The following is a 19,235-nucleotide window of genomic DNA, read 5'->3' as shown; positions in this document are numbered from 1 at the left end:
GAACATGGTCTCTTAAAGAATGAGACTGTGAGTCACATTCTAGATGACAACTTTGACTTTCTGGGTTAGTATCAACCTTGACAGGGCAGCAGAATTCTCAAAAATACTGATTTCCAGTCACTTTCATTAAAAGGTCTGTGGGGAAAAAAGCCATATGACACATTCATAAATTGTGTTGCCCTTGCAATTAGGTGCTCAAAATTATGGAATTCCATCAGCTTCCAGTTGATGTTCAATTTATTAATTCCTTCTTGGTCTGTAAGTTTTAATCTCCCAGGATTTTGTACACCAGTATTTACTTGGTGTACAGTAGTGAAAGACTGGCTCTTCTGTGGCTTCTCAGTGCTGATTTGGTGTTCAAAATCTGGACATTCCACTGAATGGAAAATAGTCAATCCACAGAGTGGGAAATATATGTATTTTGTATGTAATATGAGACACAGTGTTTGCATATAGTATTTTAGCAACTTCTTTTAAACTGCCTCCAAATATTCATGTCATGCCAAAGGGAGCGTTTCACATTTCTTTTTTTGCCTTTCTTCTCAGGAAGCTTATGTGATGGCTAGTGTTGACAATCCTCATGTGTGTCGCTTGTTGGGAATCTGCCTCACTTCAACTGTTCAGCTCATCACACAGCTGATGCCGTTCGGCTGCCTCTTGGATTACATCCGAGAGCACAAGGACAACATCGGCTCTCAGTACCTCCTCAACTGGTGTGTGCAGATTGCAAAGGTAAGCAGACCAGAACACCAGATCATCTAAAACTCAGAAATCTGACAGCATGTAATGACCTGTCTCTGAATCTTTCTGTTTCACCACCTGGCTCCTAGGTATCTTATACATGGCAGTAAGTGGTTACTTTTTCTTGAACAATTTTCTATTTTCATGCTGATGAGCAAGCATTAGCTATTCTTCAGAATGCTTCTAGGCAGTTTAAAAAACCTAGACATTTATGTCCAAACCAAGCACCTGGTACTGAAAGGATAATGCAATGCAAATGTGATGCAGCACAGGCAGCAGGGAAGGCAATAGAAGAATTTGACAATTTCCATAGCAAAATGCTGCTTCCATCAGTGGATTTCTTCGGGCTATGTCACAGGACAGTGACGTTGAATACATCTTCTTGTGTGCCTTGAAGAGTTTCATGCTGAAATCTCCAAGGCCAGGGGTCAGAACTGCTGACTACTGAATACCAGCTCTGTCCTTGCTCAGGCTGGCTTTCACCAAAAGGCATTCAAGCACCCCAGGGGTATTCTGTAATTCACAGGTGCTGAGCTGGGATCTGTAATCTAACTGCAGTGGCCATAAAAGACTCATTATCACACCTGGTACTGTTTGCCAAAGATCAGCAAAGGAACTGCAATACAGCCTCTAGCCCTTAGCAGCAATATGCTGTGTTTGGATGGTGGTTAGCCATTTGCAGGCTAGGAAGAGCAATGCAAAACTGGCAGAAAAACAAGTGCAATTTGTTGGAGATTCGTCATATGAGATGGCAGTGTCCACACAGCATGGTTGCTTTAATACTTTTTATTTCAGGAATGTTGGTCTGCAGGAAAACCACACACTTAAAAACTTATCGGTCCCTTGCGGCCTTGTGTACATGCCAGGCTTGCCCAGATGTGGTTTGCTTTCAGGAAACATGCTGAGGACCACAGAAATGTATCCACCAAATGTCTATAGAGCACATTTTTCATCTCAGTGTACTTTTTTTACATTGTGCTCCACAACAAGTGAATCTAATTTATGTGTCCACCTGGGATGTGAGTTGCTTTTTTTTGTGACTTTTTATGACTCTTTTGCTTTCTTGTTTAAAATCAATTACTGCTCTGTCCTTGTTTCAGTCTCTTTGGAGGATGAACTGGAGGCTGTATTTCCCTTCTCCTCCTTCTTCTCCTTGTTAATTTTTAAGGTGGCAAAATGTATCCCCAAATGGGTTGTTGGGGCATTACTTGCCTGAAAGGTTGCCATTCACAATTGTTTGCTTTCGTTTTATTTTTTTCATGGCAGTTCAACATCTGCCCATAGCAACTTCTACCCTCGCCAGTGATGCCTGACCTTCAACATATTCTTTTGTGCTGCTCCACATTGAAGTTTTCCTCAAAGCACTCATAAATCTTATGTACAGCTTTTTCCCACCAATGTGTCTGGTGTTCCTACTCTGATAAAGTTATGCCAGATTTTTGAACATTCTCTGACTCTTTAAAAATTTACTTATGAGTGGAAAAAAATTGAAACAAATACATGTCTGATAACTAACCAGCAGGAGGCAATTTTCCTGGGAAGCTTATTTTTGTTACTGTTTTCACAGCTTTGAAATAGGTTTTCTTTGTATCTTTTACAAACATTATCTTATTCTGAGGTATGGAGTCCTTTCTTCCAGGCAAGATGTTAAGACAGCATAAACGCTCCATGTGCAGAAACATCGTGAAGGAACTCTTTGAACACAATGGTCTCATGCTTAGTGATGAAAAATGGATTAAACTCCAGGCCTGCACACAATTAAAGATCTGCTGAACTTTCTAAACTGGCAGTTCAACATTTTCAGTGTATGGTTATGCACGTGCATGAGTCTTCAGCCATCAGTGCCTTAAACAGCTTAGTGTGACACTGATGTTCTGCCTTTCAGCAGCTCTGAGTCTTATTAGCCTCTGCAGCAAGTCAATTTTAGCAGGACATTTTTTGTCCTACTGGGGCTAGATTATGATTTTTTTTTTAAAGATAATCTGTTTTCTGTCAGCAGCTCAGAAGTTTTTGTTCCAAGAGCTCTGCTTGCTAAAGATCTATTTGTGTGGTTCAGTGCACGCCTGTAGTGGCACTGTGCCAGTTTGTTTGGGTGGTTTGTTTTGGCAACATTAGCAGTGCATGGGTGAAGTTCTGCTGAGGGACTTGGAAGGAGGATTCGATGGTGGTCCAGCTTAGAAGTGGGCTTAGGAAGCGGGTGGAGGATGGAAGGCAATTATTCCCTCCAGTCCTCTGCTATCACATCAACATGATCATTTTGGTGCTTTGTAGGTTAAAAGTAATTTTTTATCAATTCTCTTCATAAAAAGACAAGTGCATAAGCTACCACCAGCAGAAATTCATGGACTGGGAATAATAGTGGGTTTTGGAAAAGATATTGCAGGAAACGTGGAAATCGTGGGCTTTTTGATTCCATATACCAAGAGACTGGTGTTAAGGGAAACAGGAGTAATCTCTGTGGTCAGAAACACAGCTGTTAAATTTATGCTTGAGAAGTCAAACCAGCACAATTAGTTATATTCTTCCTTGAGAGGCAGTCGTACCAAAAAAGCACGTATGCTATGGCAAATCCAGCCTAATCATGGGAGGCAGTGAAATTGGAAGAGCTTGCCTTTTTCAAAGAGGACTGGAAAATGGATGCAACTCTGAGTTCAGACTTAGAATGAGTTTTTTTTTTTTTGTTTTCCCCCCATTTTTATCTTTGCAATGGACTGCTTCATTGTTAGCAGGGAGAAGGCAGAGTACGCTGCCTGTAATAAAACACAGTTTGAGCAACTTTGAGTAATTGTCTAAATACTCTCTGTAGGGTTGGTGTGTGTACATAATGGCAGGGGATAGTTAAACTCTGTACTGTACTCTCCTGAACTCATTGGGTTTGCACAAGTGCAGCCAAAAGAAGGTTTCATGCCTTTATTTGTAAGTTCCATCCTGATTTTGTAGTTCCTGAACTGAGTCCCAAAAGAACCAGATCCCCTGCTACTATCTACTCTACCCACTACTGCATCTTTTTCCTTCATCACTCCACCAGTGCCTGGACCCACAAGAAGGTACCTGGAGGGTAATAGTAACAGTCAATAATATTACAATAGTAACACACTCATCCTCACCCTGCAGTAAACATCGTGTAAATGGAGAGTGCAGGTGGGATAACTTACCACGTGTTTATGGTGGTGTCTGTAGTTACCACAAAGCAGGTTAGGTTTGGTGCCTTTTCTGTCCGAGCTCCGAGTGCACAAGACCTGACCAACAGTGTGTTATATTGCAGGGAATGAACTATCTGGAGGAACGGCGCCTGGTGCACCGTGACCTTGCTGCCAGGAACGTCCTTGTTAAGACTCCTCAACACGTGAAAATCACGGACTTCGGGCTGGCAAAGCTGCTTGGTGCAGACGAGAAGGAATACCATGCTGAGGGAGGCAAGGTAAAGCACACTGCGGAATGAACTAGTGCACATTTGCCAGTGTTTGTGCTCACACACAAGCCTCAAACAAAAGGAGGGAAAAAGAGAGTGTTTCTCCAAGCTCTCAGCTGCCATCTCAGTGTGCTGTCTTTGAAGCCTGTGGAAGTCCTCTGAAATCAGCCAAAGCAGCATCAGGCCTGCTGCTGGGACTGCAGTGGGAGCAGAGGTAGCAGAGCAGCAAATGCTTTTGAAATTCCCACCCAGAATGTCTGGGAAAATTAATCAGTGTAGCCAACACCAATAAGACTGTGCAGTTTATAAAGAGAAAGGGAATGTTGTATATTTATAGCAGAAGAAAGACCTGTCAGACTTGGTTCAACATGCTTTTGTATTGTACTGCGTGCTGATGGAGAGAATGTGTCCTGCTGAGAAATTAAAGAGAAGCTGCTTGCAAATATTGCAGAGGCTATAAATAGAAACCATATGAGTGTAGACCAGTCGTGTAGCCTAAGACTGGATTTGTGTCTTGTTCTGATAGAAGACTAAAAAGTAGTTATTTGACTGTTAAAAATATTGTAAAACTGTTTAGTAAGAGATATTTCTGATACACCTAGTATTCCACATGTTTCCAGATTCTTCATAATATATGAAAATAATAAAGGGGAACTCAAAAGTTGCCTGTTCTACCATTCAGATAGTTCTGTTGGCTGTTTTTGGTTTTTTTCCTTCTGCAACCAAACTATTGATTTACACACCACCTCGTGGTAAATATCCCTGATAAATTTTGGGTCAGCTTCTTAAGGATTCTTTGTGAATTTTCCTAGGTCCCTATTAAATGGATGGCGTTGGAGTCAATTTTACACCGGATTTACACTCATCAAAGTGATGTCTGGAGTTATGGTGAGTTTAAAAGCAGTTACAATTATTGCAGATGGGTTGGAAAATTTCACAATTTGCTGGTGACTCTATACTGGCCTTTTTACTTTGTATTGTGAGAAGAACAAGAGATCAACTATATAAACACAGTGCCCAAATCACCTATTCAGCAAAGTAAAATCCCCATGAAACTGCATGTGAGTGAGGTGTAGGGTGTTTCACAGAATGTGCTTTGGGTAATGAGCCCTCCCCTGAAAGGGGCCACAGGTAGGAGACTCTGGTGTGTTTGCTGAAGTTCTGTTAAAGTTTTCTTCAGCAGCTTCACATAAAATATAATGGAGCTTGCAATAGAGACGGATAACTAGGAGGACTTAAAATCACTGGCCACACTATCAGTTGGTGTCAGTCAGTAACTCTGCTGAGGCCAAAAATGCTTATGCTGTCCTGGTACTGAGAGGGCAATGCTAGAAGGGAAGCAGTGTGATAACCTCCTTGGAGAATTTATTTTGTATTTGGTATAGTTCATAAATCCAGCTTGAAATAAAGGAGCAGAAAGAAAACCTTTCAAAGCAACCTATTGCAAAATTTCCCCCCCCGGGTTCTTATGTTCCTGGAAAATATGTCATGCAGATGGTCAGATCCTATGTCCTTTTTGAAACAGTACAGCCTCTGGTCTTCTTAATCTATTCATGTATCTTGGCATCCAAAATCATGTTTTGTATCCTAAGCTACTGGACAATTACAATAGCTACATCACAAGAGTCCATGGTATGTCAGCAAATGACGCTTAGGCAGCTGGTTTACGCATCTTTCAAAAACTGCTTTTGCTCGTCTCCAGAGAGATTGTTTTCAAACAAAAGAGAACTTCCATTTTTAAAACCACTTGCTGTGTTGGAGTTGAGAGACAGTAACCTGCATTTCCTTTCTGTGGGGCAGGAAGTTTGTAGAATGTTCAACACTAACATATTAGCTGAGATTTAAAAAAAAAAAAAAAAACAGGAAGAAAGCAAAATCTAACTGGAAGCAGGATGATTTCAAAGTGTTACATTAATCTCTCCATAAAATCATGGCAGAAAATGGTTTCTGTGGTTGCGGTTCTGGCAAAACAGTGCTTCCAGGGGACCCCTCTCTGCTCGCCAACTCTCCACACCCAGGCCAAGCAGTCCAGCTCCAGGCAGTCTCTTTCATGATCTTCTCTTCCCACCTTGCAGGTGTGACAGTTTGGGAGCTGATGACATTTGGCTCCAAGCCGTATGAAGGGATACCTGCCAGTGAGATCTCCTCTGTCCTGGAGAAGGGCGAGCGTTTGCCGCAGCCCCCCATCTGTACCATCGATGTGTACATGATCATGGTCAAATGTGAGTTCACACCTGGGGTTGTGGCTGCTCATCTAAGTTTAAGTAACTCAGTTGCATTTTATGCTGTGTTCCTGGTAATGGCACAGAAACAGGGTTGTGTGAAAAGACTGGTGACACCAGAGTGTGTTCCCACACCTTGAGCTTTACCTAGGAGCACAGGAGGTGGCTTCATGAGTCGCTCATTCAACCAACTAATGCTTTTTTCACCATTCACATCACTGACTGATATTGTCAGTTATTTTAAACCTATATGGTCAGGCACTATAAATTAGCATGACACCAACCACTTTGCCTGATACTCTGGTTTTGTATTTTTAGGAAATAAAATCAACACTGCCTTCTCCTCCGAGCTCCCCCTCAGTTCAGTAATGTGCTTCCCACTGCAAGCACACAGGTGGATTATTACTAAAGGACTGTCGGGATTGCAGACATAAACATGATGTTAGATATATATGAGGATTCAGAGTTCCTTTTCAAATTTCTTCTTCATTTTTGGCTGGTCCCTTTTAGGCATGCAGCTGTTACAGTATAGTAGCTCAAGAGCAGAGGGTTTCTGAAGCACTTTTTGGCTGGTTTAGGGCACGCCAAAGGGCTTCTGAACCTCAAACCCCCTTTCCATCTATATCATCTACTAAATGTCAGATTACTACCTGGCTTCCTGCACATCTCTAGGCTATGACTGCCACATCCCTGCTCACTGCTGTGAGGATGTGATAAGCAGCCCACTAGGTGGCATTTAAGACCTTCTCACTGGAGCAACATGTACCTGTTCTTGAAACAGGAGCCACGCTACCATGAACACTCCATAGTGCAGCACTTTTGGGGAATCCTAGAGCACCCACATATTGCTGTGGTGGTACAAGCATCACACAAGGTGAGCCTGATCTTGTGCTCAGCAGGGCAACAGGAACTGCATCCAGAAGTGTGCACCTAGCCTGGGAGGTGCCCAGACCCCAAAGCAATGTCCTAGAAACTCCTCCTCAGAGATTCTGAAGCCTACTGACACCTCAGCCCCTTTCTTTCCTTAGGGTCAGTCCAGATGTAGAAAGGAAGCATTTTGCCAGGCACCTAATCTGGTACCTGTTGCTTGTAAAACACAGCCAATGGAGTGTCCCCATCCTTTGCATGCCCTTACACTGAATTTAATTGCAAGAGCATGAGGATCTGGGGGTTGAGCCTTCCTCCTGGCACAGGATTCGGTTGCACATCTTTTGCTGCTCTGGTCACCTCATGTTTGCAGGCTACAGTGCAGACCCTATTGAAGCTGTGCCATTTTAACTGAAGGAATTCATGATCCCCAGTCACCTCTTTTATAGTCAAAAAGTATAATCTGAAATGTTCAAAGTTATTGCAAAATAATTACTAATTTTTAAATTTAAAAACTAGCATTTAAATATAGGCAACTTAGAGATAAAGTCAGAAACAATAGATTCTACTCCTGCAAGAACAGCGAACTCCCAAACACTCCATTTTGTCTAATAGCATGAAACATTTCTTTTGAATTAGTGGGAAATGATATTTCTAGCATGGTAAAAAGTCACTGGAAATTATGAGAATTTGTCTAACGTGGATGTCTTTGTCTAATGCAGATTTCAGAAGGCATATTACCACTTCATTTTCCCATTCATATAGATAGGCTGTTTCTTCTGAGTTCCTCTAGATATACCAAGCTCGACCTTTATTATTTTTAATTTTAAACACATGAGTCTCTAGATAGCTCATCTGTTAGCTGATTACAGAAAATGTGGGTTTTCTAACTAATATCACATGTAAAACCTCCAGTATCTATATTTGAAATCTCTTCTAGCATTGATCCAAACTAAGCTGTAAGGACTTACTTTTGTTGAAGTCAGTTTACTAATTAAATACAGCTTAGTTGCAGTAATCTTTCAATATGTCTCCAGTGAGGATGTTTTGAATTTTAGAAAACATCTGGTACAGAGGGAGGCTTCTGCTGTAGGCTTCCCAGGACTTCATGAAGTAATCCAGTGACTGTCAGACAGTCAAATCCTGGTACCTCTGTAGGCACCCACTGGTGTTAGTTTGCTTCCTCTCCTTCAAGAGTTTTTTTCAAAGCAAACTAATTGGTATTATCCCTCAGGTGGGACCTGCCTGGCCACGTGGAGATAGGCCAGCAGGACAGGAGACAGACTCAGCCTGAAGCTTTCCCAGCGTGGAGTTTTATTTCCATCTTCCCAAAACTGCCAAGATCTGCATTTTAAATGCTGAAATTCACACCTGTGGCTGGTGAATTCACTTTTTATGGTGGTGCCTTAGGGGTAGCTCCTTTATTTGCTCTACACATGGCACTGCATTTTTGCTGTTATATTTTATTTTAAACTCTGTGTTTGATCACCAAGATAATTTTGTTGGTGCATTGCTTTTCCTGCAGGCTGGATGATCGATGCAGACAGTCGTCCCAAGTTTCGTGAGCTGATAGCTGAATTCTCAAAAATGGCTCGTGACCCTTCACGCTATCTTGTTATACAGGTACTAACCACAGTGGTGGGAAGACCTCTGATGGGAATTTCATCTGAGGACCAAAGTAACTAGTAATGCATATGAGAACATTTGATATGGATAACTGAAGGCCAGATACATTGTTGCTTTCCAGGTTTTAACTCATTCAGCTAGAGCCACAAACAAAATGCCAAGACTGGTTACTATTTTCTTTGTACAGGTCTCAGTCTAGGACCAGAAATGGTCCATGAGAGGAGAACAGAGTTTGATCCTCTTCAAAGTGCAGTTATTTTACAGCAGCATGGACTGAGATTACAGGCCTAAGTTCCCCTAAACTCTAGTAAATTTGGTTAAACACACAGATCTCTGAATGGGCCATTTACTTAAACATTAGTCTTGCCTTGTGGGTCCCTTCCAACTCAGAATAGTCTGTGAATCTATGAATCAAGATTTTGCATCTTGTGCCTCTTGTTAAATTACTTTGTCTCAGAGAGAAGGGAAGAATGAGGGTTTGAAACGAGTCTGCAAGTCTTGTCTCATGCTGACTTTTTCAACAGGGAGATGATAGAATGCACCTGCCCAGCCCTACGGACTCCAAGTTCTATCGTACTCTGATGGAGGAGGAGGACATGGAGGATATAGTGGATGCAGATGAGTACCTCGTTCCACACCAGGGCTTTTTCAACAGCCCTTCAACATCTCGCACTCCTCTCTTGAGTTCATTGGTATGAAAATTTTCCACTGTAGAAACATGGCATGACATTTTAAGAGTGAACTGCTTCTCATAATGTCTGTATTTTCTTTCTCTGTCTTTTAAGAGTGCTACCAGCAACAACTCTGCTACAACCTGCATTGACAGGAACGGGGTAAGTAGAATGACCTTTAATAAAGGAGCAACTCCTCCTATGTGGCTCAGCTTCTACAAATCAGTCCCTTTAATATTGTTTTTCTCTACTTTCATCCTAGCAGGGGCACCCTGTTCGGGAAGACAGCTTTGTCCAGAGGTATAGCTCGGACCCAACAGGTGCTTTCTTGGAGGACAGCTTAGATGACAGCTTCCTACCAGCCCCAGGTAGGGCCTCTCTTGTTTTTCCATCCCATGTCCACTCATTCACAAGCCCTTTGCTTGCAAATATAGTAATTTTCCTTCCTTTTCTGTAGAAATGAAGCAATTCAAATGCTTTCTACCCTTTTGGCTCAGTAAATGGGAGGGGGAAATTGTTCACATACCATTTTCCTAGCCTTTATCTGTCTGCTTCTAACCATTTCTTGTTTCAGTTCCCTCATGAGCCAGATTCCTTATGTGTGCTATCTAGGCAGGGAGTTTGTGTGTGTGGTTATATGTTTAAAGCTTTCTACTCGAGAAAATAGCCTCTAAAAATTTGGGTTCATTTTTTTTTACCATTTCAACAATATAAAGAGATTTATGGCTGTTTCATTGCTTTCAGAATTTAATCCACAGAAGGCAGTTCACGGTTTCACATGGACTTACAGTGTAGGCGGCCAAGAGAGAGAGCCAGTGAGCACTAAGGGAGATGGGGCTGGATAATGCAGTGGTGATGCTTTGTGTCCTTAAAAAATCCCAACCAATCATTCCAAAAATATGCCATAGCTAAAAAGGGTGAAAGGCCCTGCGAGGAATGTGGAGTCACTGTTACTGCCAGTCCTGTATTTTCTAGGCATTTTCCTCATCTCTAAACATTTTTTTCCAGGGAAACAGCTTCTGGCAGCTAACCTCCTAAACTGCCATTTCAGAACACTCTCTGGAACACAGCCACCCACGCGCCACTAAAATCAGCAGTAGCTATCTCACTGTCTCATGGTCCAAGCCATCTTTCTGATGGTTGGCAAACAAAATTCTTGAAGGTGAACCTCAGGGCAGCATGTTTGATGCCCCAGAGTCGCAGTCCCTGCCTTTGGCTCTTTTCCACTCTGGGAAATTCAGAGACATGCCATGTGCAAAGACCAAGTGGCAGCTGGGTTGAAACTAAATGTCAAGTGACACAAATGTCTGCATTAATTTTATATCTTCCTTTTCATTCCTTCTCATTTTAATTTTCTTTTTATTCTAGAGTATGTAAACCAATTGGTGCCCAAGAAAGCATCTGCCTCAGCAGTCCAGAATCCAATCTACAACAACTTCTCTCTCACAGCAAACTCAAAGTTCTCCACAGACTCCAGCTACCAGAATTCACACAGCACAGCTGTGGACAACCCTGAGTATCTCAACACCAACCAGTCTCCTCTGACCAAGACAGTCTTTGAGAGCTCTCCCTACTGGATCCAGGCGGGCAACCACCAAATAAACCTGGACAATCCTGACTACCAGCAGGACTTCTTACCTAAGGAAACTAAATCTAATGGTCTCTTGAAAGTTCCCGCAGCAGAAAACCCAGAGTACTTGAGGGTAGCAGCACCAAAAAGTGAATACATTGAAGCCTCAGCATGACCATAGAGAATTTCTTCTTGCAGCAAGGCAAGCTGGATAAGTGAACTGTTGACTGCTGCAAGAGTGGACTCTGGCTCAGAGGAAATGGCAACCACAATGCATCAAAAAGCACCTCTGCTTTTCAGCATGGGGCTTTGAAACTGCAAAGCCAGTCTGGTGGTAGTTTGGGTCTTTCCTTGCCCATTTCCATGGAATAACTGAGGCACATAGCCTACGCTCAGATGCATGTTGGGATGGAGCAGGATCTTCCTGGACTGAAGAAATATGGATGCATTCCTTTCATTTTCAAATGGTAGCATGGTACAAAGCCACTCTGGGATGAACTAGAGAACTGTACACATTGTACAGTCAAATTCCTTTCTACATTCTGTATTTTTATAAATGTTTCTAACAGAAGTTTTGGATCTTTTACAAGATCAGATGCTTGTATTGCTCGTCTGCTAAGTGTTGCTCAGATCACCAGCAGGGAAAAGAATTATGTTCCAAATCTCCTGGAACTGAAACTGCTATTCCAAACCACCAGATTTTTACAAATTGGCCCCATATACTGCCTTTTGGCCCAAAGGTGAGAAGTGCATCTGAGGGACGTATGGGTGATTCTGCCCAGGGCAGTATGGAGTGGATTGGTCTGGGGAAAACTAGCACAAGGAGCAAAATGGCACAATGCATCACCTGCTGACCACTACTGCTACAAACTGACAAGAGGAACACGCCTCCAAGTCACCTATACGTGATTATAAAGTGCGCACCAGTCTGTTTTCTGATGGTCAAACCCAAGACTTTTTTTTTATTCTGATCCCTTATGCAGCTGTCAATTGTCAAAATGCCTTTTTTCTTCAACAAAACTGTTAAAGATGTTGCCGTAACTGAAAAATGAAGTGTCAGATAATGTTTAACAGACTTCAATTAAATGTCAAGGAAATGCAAATAGTGACAAATTGGAGCACTCACGAGACAGACTGGAAAAATTGTACTAAATTAAACTTGACTAAGGCAAGAAACACAGGTAGCTCTGGCCGAGCAGCTTTATTTCCCATTTTAAAGGGACTCACAACAGAAATAATTTTTCTTTATACATTTGGCAAAAAAAAGGGTTACTATCTAAGTAGTACACTTCACTCACTTCAAGGCAAAATACTACCAGTTGTCCCACACTGGGGCAGAGGCTGGGGCTGGTTACATGTCCCTATGGGGTTACTATTCTGGCAATGCAGGAGGAGCAGTGAGAATAAATTAAGAAAAGAAAGAATAATCTAGAGTGATGGAAAATACTATCTCCCTCTTCTGAAGCACAGGGTTACCTACTGCTTCTTTGAAATATGCAGCATCATCTTCTGTTTATTAGTGTGGTATAGGCAGGCAAGGCAAGGCTAAGATTTTGGCTTGATGGTATAAATCAGTCACAGCAGCAAAAGCAGCTACTCTTTCCAGTGACCCATAAAATTATTCCATCACTAACATTTCTTATGAATGTAGGAGGAATAAAGTGACTAAAGTGTGAATTTAGTCAGTCCTTTAAATGCATCCCACCAGCAGCTTGGCAGTGCTATTTTAATCAAACCACTAGATCAGAAAGCAAATTCTCATTTGGGGACAAAGGCCCTTAGCTAGTTGAATGTTGGCAACTCGCTTGAGGGTAGCATAAGCAGCTGACTTGGAGAGGATCTGTAGTCTATATTAAGTAGCAAGAAACAGTCAAATTTATACCGCTGTTGTGTTTACAATACATCATTATGTGTTTCAGTTTAGGTATTGCATCTGAAGTCCAAGATCAAGCAGCAAATCCTTAGAGCACTGTTTTTTCTGTTACTGAGGAAAGGAGACCTTCAGTCATGTGAAGTGAACCCTTTTTTAAGTAACATGCATTAGCAGTTTGCATGTGTACAGCTCATGGGTCCCAGTACAGGGTGAAGTGGCATGCTGGGTCAGAATCCAGATTGTTCTGTTTGGTAGATGTCCATGACCAAGTCCCAGAAACAGCAGTGTGAAAGATGCAATGTTTGACTTGGATTATCAGTGTCTTGTATTTAAAACACTAACCAAAATTCAGTTCCCACGTCCAGTTAGCAGCAGATTTCTCCTTGCATTCCTGGGAGCAGATTTGTTGTGTTGCTCTCACAAGTGTGCAACATGTGCACACAGGCAGCACTGCTTTTCCCCACCCACCGCCCTGGCAGAAATGTACATAAAACTAAAAAAAGATCTTAACAGAATTCACAGATAATTTTTCAATTTGCTGAAGGATGTTATGTCTCCAAGCAGAACACTAGAAAATCACATAGTGCATATTCTCCCACAGAATCTTTCAAACACTACTGCACAAAGGAATTTACTGGTTTTAATCTGTTTAATCTGTTAACTAAAATAAGAAAGCCACGGAGAAATAGCATTGTGTATCACCAGCATTATGTAGCATGAATAGAGGTTAACACTTGCCCTTTTAAAACAATTCAGGAGGGATTCAGTAGCAATTCATTGCTAGACACAAGGAGATTCATCTAAAAATTAAGCAATCTAAGACTGAAAGAACATTTCTCTTTGAATGTGATGTTTTTGATGAAAAAAGTAGGAAAGAGGATGTAGGACCACAAACTCTTGATACAAATGTATTCCAGATTGGTGGGATCAACTATATATTGTGAAGTATTTCTGGTAAATGGCATCCTGTAAGCCATGATTTATAGGTTGGCAGCTCAGTAATTATTCAAAAGCTAGCAAAAAATAAAAACTAGGTAGTGCCTGCAGGGGCAGATACAGTGGCACTAGGAGCAGATGGGACTGTGCAGCAAATGGCTGTGGCTGGAAGCACAGGTGCCATGCAATGTGATGCTCACAGGTAAAAGACAATAGCAATATACCAAATCATTTCCACCAGGATTAAAAAAAAAAAACCAAAACACAAGTAAACAGCTGAAATGCCCTGGTTTTCCCATTGCAGCTCACTGAACATTAAACAGGAAGGAGACCCTAGCAGATTGTGTGTGCCCATACAGGTGGCCATGGTTAAGCAGCATAAATCAACTTCCAGAAATAACTTGAAAGGTCAGCTGGAGGTGTGGGTAGAAAAGGCTGATTTTAAAGACACAGCTAAATAGGGAAATGTAGCATTCCAAAGCCTCTTCTAAAAGCTGACAGTCTTACAACTTGAGAAAGGTAAAATTTCACTTTTTACTGCATTTCTCTTGGAAGACAAAACACTCAAATGTTAGTCCTTAGCGTCTATAATAAAGTAGTAGTTATTAGAGAACTCCTTTTGCAATAATAGTTTAGGACTTTTAATAACTTCTAAGTGTATGAAAATGTAAGTTAAGAGTCTTTATCTTACTTGGATGTTTTCCAGTGACTGTGTGCAGTGTCAGCACACTTGATGTCATTGTGGGCCTTGGGTGGTTTTCTTCTATGCGAAGGGAGTTGATCTTGGGAAATTTTCTTCACGTTGCTATTGATTTTGTCGCGTAAATTCATCCAGACGCCAGGGGCTTGCTATTGTTCTCAGCTGACAGTCAACACTGAAGTAAGCTTTTTTAGAAAGTGGTTGGAACAAACGAGATGGTACTTTCTGGAATGCTTCAGGGTGATGCCCCATCCCACCAACCTCGGCATGACTTGAAGTCTGCCCTAGCATTAGAAAATGTGATCCTGCAGTTTGTTTGAAAGGAAGGGGCTTGTATAGGGAGATTAATGCCAGGGAAGGGCTGCAGCTGACCAGTCCATACCTGAGACAGCTGCTGAGTTTGCACAGGGACATCACTAAGGCCACTGACTGTTCCTGCAGGTACAGGTGCTCCTGTCCTTGAACCCAGCTTGATGTGAAGGGGGTTGCAGAGATTGCTTGTGTGAAAATCAATGTACATGGCATTTGTACTACGGGAGGTATCTCTTCCCTGGGGGACATAGTTAGAGTTACAACAATGTCACAGGACCCCAAACAGCTTGAAGAAATCCCATCACAAGGTGCCTGGGGTGTTCTTGGTCTGTCTATGGGTGCTCCAGGGTGTCAAGGTGAAACTTTGCATTTCCAGACAAGTGTTAATTTTTCACATTCAGGGTTCAACATTTTCTGTTAGTATGACCACTGCTTGTCAAATGAACAGTTACGGTACTCTGGCCATTGTTTCCCCCAAAGTTTCTCTATGAGAAAACACTTGAATCAGGACAAAGTATGAAAATGTATCTGTGTCCTCCTTCTTGGTGGAAACTGTATACTCATGAAATAGCAGACTCTGTGTACAACACTTAGCAAGAGTGCTTTGTAATGTTTTATCACCACTGGTTCAATTTTTTATATTGGGATCCCATTTTCTAGCTTTCTTATAAGTGTTCCCTCTTTGTTCTGACATACAACTTTCAAGAAGCCTTTTTTAAATAATAAAAAAAATAGAAAAAAAAAGTTTATACAAAAGTAAAACTTGACACCTTCAAGTAGCTTGTCAAATGGGCTGCATTGGGACCAAAGATGTAACATCTTGTTTTCTTGCTTTAAAGGAATAAGATATTGATCACCACTTCCACAGCCTCTTTTTATAGAGAAGAGCTACAGTGCTCCACCCTTCATTTGGGCAGGGTGAGACCTCCACTGAGCAAAAAGAGCTTGGCAGGAGGGTGAGGCCTGTCCATAGAAGCAAACTGAATATCAGGATCATGTATTAATTCAGGGCCAAACCTACAACCTCTATTCTGTATTGCACCTGATGCATTATCTAAACAGAGACACAGCTAAGGAATAAAAAAGCAAATACATGATATTTTGGCTCAGTATCAGGAAAAAATACGATGATGTGAAGATGAGGCATGATAAAATAGCTTCTTTGTGTGAGGAAGCGTGTAGGCAGGCAGACTTTAAAACAGTAACACTTTTGGTTATGTATTTAATTATGCAGGGGAGTTGAAATCACAGAGCTTCCATAATATGCTTTGCTTTCTGCCATGTCTCCTGCCTGCCTTTAATGTCTGGTGTTAGGCAGATCACCACCTCTATCACCATGGCGGTGTGGACTGAGAATTGTGGGTTGGTGCAAGCCCTTCTTTTTATGCAGGGAGAGAAAAGTGCAGCCACAGTTGGCTGTACTGCAGTTAGTGGTCAAGCTAAGCCCTCGACAGCATCCAAAAAAGGGTTTCCCGAGGGAAAAAATTGGTAACTGAAGACGTACCTGGCAAAAGACACAGCACTTGTTGCGCTGATGAAGTCAGCAGTCAGAATGCTGAACACCTTTAGCCAAGATTTGGGGCTGGAGCTTCATCAACTTTGCTGTCATCTTCTAACATGGTGCAGATGGGGCTCTCTGTATGTGCAGCAGCACAGGTCCTATGGTCTCTTTCTATCTCTCACTTTGAAGTAATGGATTTTTCTGATTAATAAGGTGAAAACCAGAAATCAAAAGAAAGAACACCAGAAATCAAAAATGCCTCTAACAACTGGACTGGTAGAAGGTGTTGTTCCTACACAGCCAATACAGTACATCATTTCCAGTCAGGCTGGAATTTATCCAGAGACTTCTCCTTACCTCCCATAAGCTAGCTGGAGAGTGTGCATTTGCAACCACCATCAATGTTATCCTCATATTTTATTAAAGGGAATAATCAAAGTAGTTGTCTACAATGGTAGGAGGCTTGGCTCACATACCTACGTTCTCTTTTTAATCCTACATTCCTAATAGTGTTCTCCGTGAAATTAATGGGATGTTTAAATTGATTACACTGAGAGTATAAAACAAGGCTAATGTTGAGTGATTTTTTGAAAATCCCTCACAATAATCAGAGATCCTATGGATCCATTGCCCATTTTAGGCTGCTTTGTATTGATACAATCAACTGAATATAAGGTATGATGACTTGTTTTCAATAGACTGTCAAGCAATATATCCACAGATACAGATGGTACCTTCAGAGCATTGTAAAGTTACTCAACTATGAAAGCACTATTTGTAAAATAAGAAAGTCTTGACTTTTATATGGTTTAATGGTTTATACTGTTGATCAAAGATTGTTTGTATATGAGCAATGAAAAATGAGTTGTATATTATTCTTTTTAATTGTTTTTAATTTTTGGAGAACTTTTATTGTAATATACTGTTGAATTTGGGGGAACAAAAAGCAGTGGCTAGCTTGTAGCTTGTAGCCAGAGGAGAACTCACAGTAAGGGTTCTTTATTGATGGACTTAGATTTTTTTTTTCTGGTAAAATTTGTCACCTTGGGGATTTATCCAGAGCTTAGTGAAGCTAGTAATAGCACTCTTTCCTCTCTTCAAGACTCTTTGGCTCTCTGCATGCACAGTGCTGGAGTTTCATAATGTGAGCAATAATACAGGCAACCCTTGTGACCAATGGAAGTGCAATATGAAAGCCCAGGTGCTGCTTATCAGGGCCCTAAAAAAAGCTGCTCTTTTATGTGTCAGGTTCCCACTTCACTTCCATGACAAGAACAGAAGCAGAACAAAAGCAGTCGCTCAAAAGCTGATCCATGTGGCATATGAAGCCATAGTGTTGGCCATTTCCAAAGTGCATAGCTAAGGCAAAGTAAAGAAGTCTCAACCAGAGTCACAATGATGACTTAAACTGTTGTACTGTACTAGGCAGGAAGAGAAATTGTGTTAGCAAAGGCAGCCAAATGAAGCCCCAGTGTACCCCGAGTTTAATATCCAACTGGTGGAACATGTGGCTGATAAAGATTAAAGGATTTGCAGGGTCTTCAACATAATAGAGCAATGAGCTTTACTTGGCAAGACAGTAAAGAAGAGAGGAGCTGGAACTGTTAGTATGCATTCAGCCTGGATAGGTCCCTGGTATCACAGTTACTAAATGAAATAATTTTTGTCTTTATAGATTAATTTTGTACACAGAAAAAAAAAAAAAACCACAATAGCACCTTTCTCATTTTCATCTTTCTATCCAGACCCTTCCAGTACATAGGCTGCATGTTTTACCAGCTCAACCTATTTTATGCAGAAAATATGTAGTCTTAATCTTCATATTACTGGTTCTCAGAAATGTCTAATGCGTATTAATGCATGATATTTTTATTTTAATAAAAGTAATTAAATAAATATTTGCTCTTTTGGCGCATGATTTCCTTCCCCCCTCTTTGCACTCAGCTGGCTTGAGAAGATTCTAGATAAGTTAGTATTGCTCTGAAGAAGAATAATTAGTATCAAGAAGGAAATTGAAATATACATAGTACATCTGTGCACCTCCTCTGAAGATCAGAAAGCAACTTGTAGATATAAAAGTCCTTATCAGACAGGAAACTGCTGTTTGTATCTGACAGAGGCAGAGCAATACCTCTGTATTTACCCCAGAGGGGTGAGGACCCGTACTTGCTAAATCCCACTTTCAAAGCACCAAAGGAGAGGAACTTAAAATGAAGAATAAGTATAGAAAAGTGTGGGTGTTTGGGAAGGATGAGCATTCAGAAATTCCACTGAGTTCAGTGCAGTCAACTTCAAATAAACAGAAAATTGACAGAGGGTGCAAGAATAGAAGACAGCCAAAGAAACACAGCTGCAGTTTAACCTCCCTATCTGCCTGCACAGGATATGGCAGATTAAGATAAGATATAGAAAATTGCTATTAAAAGATAGGAGAGGAATACACGTCTCTTCCACAGGCTCCATCATTATTAACAGCAGCCCTAAGCAAGCCTTACCCTTTGGCACTCCTGACCTCAACCCAGGAAAACAACAAAGCCAGCCTTTGGGGAATAAATGCCCAATAATTACATCAGGGCACATCAGAAATGTACGAGAGAGCCATTTAAAGATAACGTGCCCTGGGGAGGCTCACAGCCACCTACCATGGCACCTGGGACAAACCCACATACCTCCTACAGTGCTGAACATGGAAGGGCTTCATCATCACTCTTTGAGACAGTCACATTTCAGCAGTAACTCATCACAAATGGCCTTGTTAATTCTTGTCCTAAGGCTGCTGACTGGGGCAATGCTTCTGCAGCAGC

The 19,235-nt window shown here is 41.4% G+C and overlaps 1 protein-coding gene across 4 annotated transcripts in view; it reads left to right on the top strand.

Annotated features, from left to right (window-relative positions):
• EGFR (epidermal growth factor receptor) overlaps positions 1-18,327 on the top strand; it is a 156,937-nt gene extending 138,610 nt beyond the window's left edge. For 3 of the 4 annotated variants that reach the window (XM_068202452.1, XM_068202476.1, XM_068202470.1), the window contains exons 20-28: positions 547-732; positions 4,007-4,162; positions 4,966-5,041; positions 6,229-6,375; positions 8,768-8,865; positions 9,393-9,560; positions 9,654-9,701; positions 9,802-9,907; positions 10,908-18,327. In XM_068202452.1, the coding sequence (XP_068058553.1) occupies positions 547-732; positions 4,007-4,162; positions 4,966-5,041; positions 6,229-6,375; positions 8,768-8,865; positions 9,393-9,560; positions 9,654-9,701; positions 9,802-9,907; positions 10,908-11,284 (1,362 nt within the window). In that variant the 3' untranslated portion in view covers positions 11,285-18,327. The remainder of the gene's footprint in view (positions 1-546; positions 733-4,006; positions 4,163-4,965; positions 5,042-6,228; positions 6,376-8,767; positions 8,866-9,392; positions 9,561-9,653; positions 9,702-9,801; positions 9,908-10,907) is intronic. The other variant, XM_068202461.1, reaches the window with a different exon arrangement.
• The last annotated feature ends 908 nt before the right edge of the window (positions 18,328-19,235 follow it).

Source organism: Anomalospiza imberbis, chromosome 1, assembly GCF_031753505.1.
Source record: "Anomalospiza imberbis isolate Cuckoo-Finch-1a 21T00152 chromosome 1, ASM3175350v1, whole genome shotgun sequence".
In the NCBI taxonomy this organism is placed as follows: domain Eukaryota; kingdom Metazoa; phylum Chordata; class Aves; order Passeriformes; family Viduidae; genus Anomalospiza; species Anomalospiza imberbis.
The sequence above is the reverse complement of the archived record's forward strand: the minus strand, read 5'-3'. Positions and strand labels throughout refer to the sequence as shown.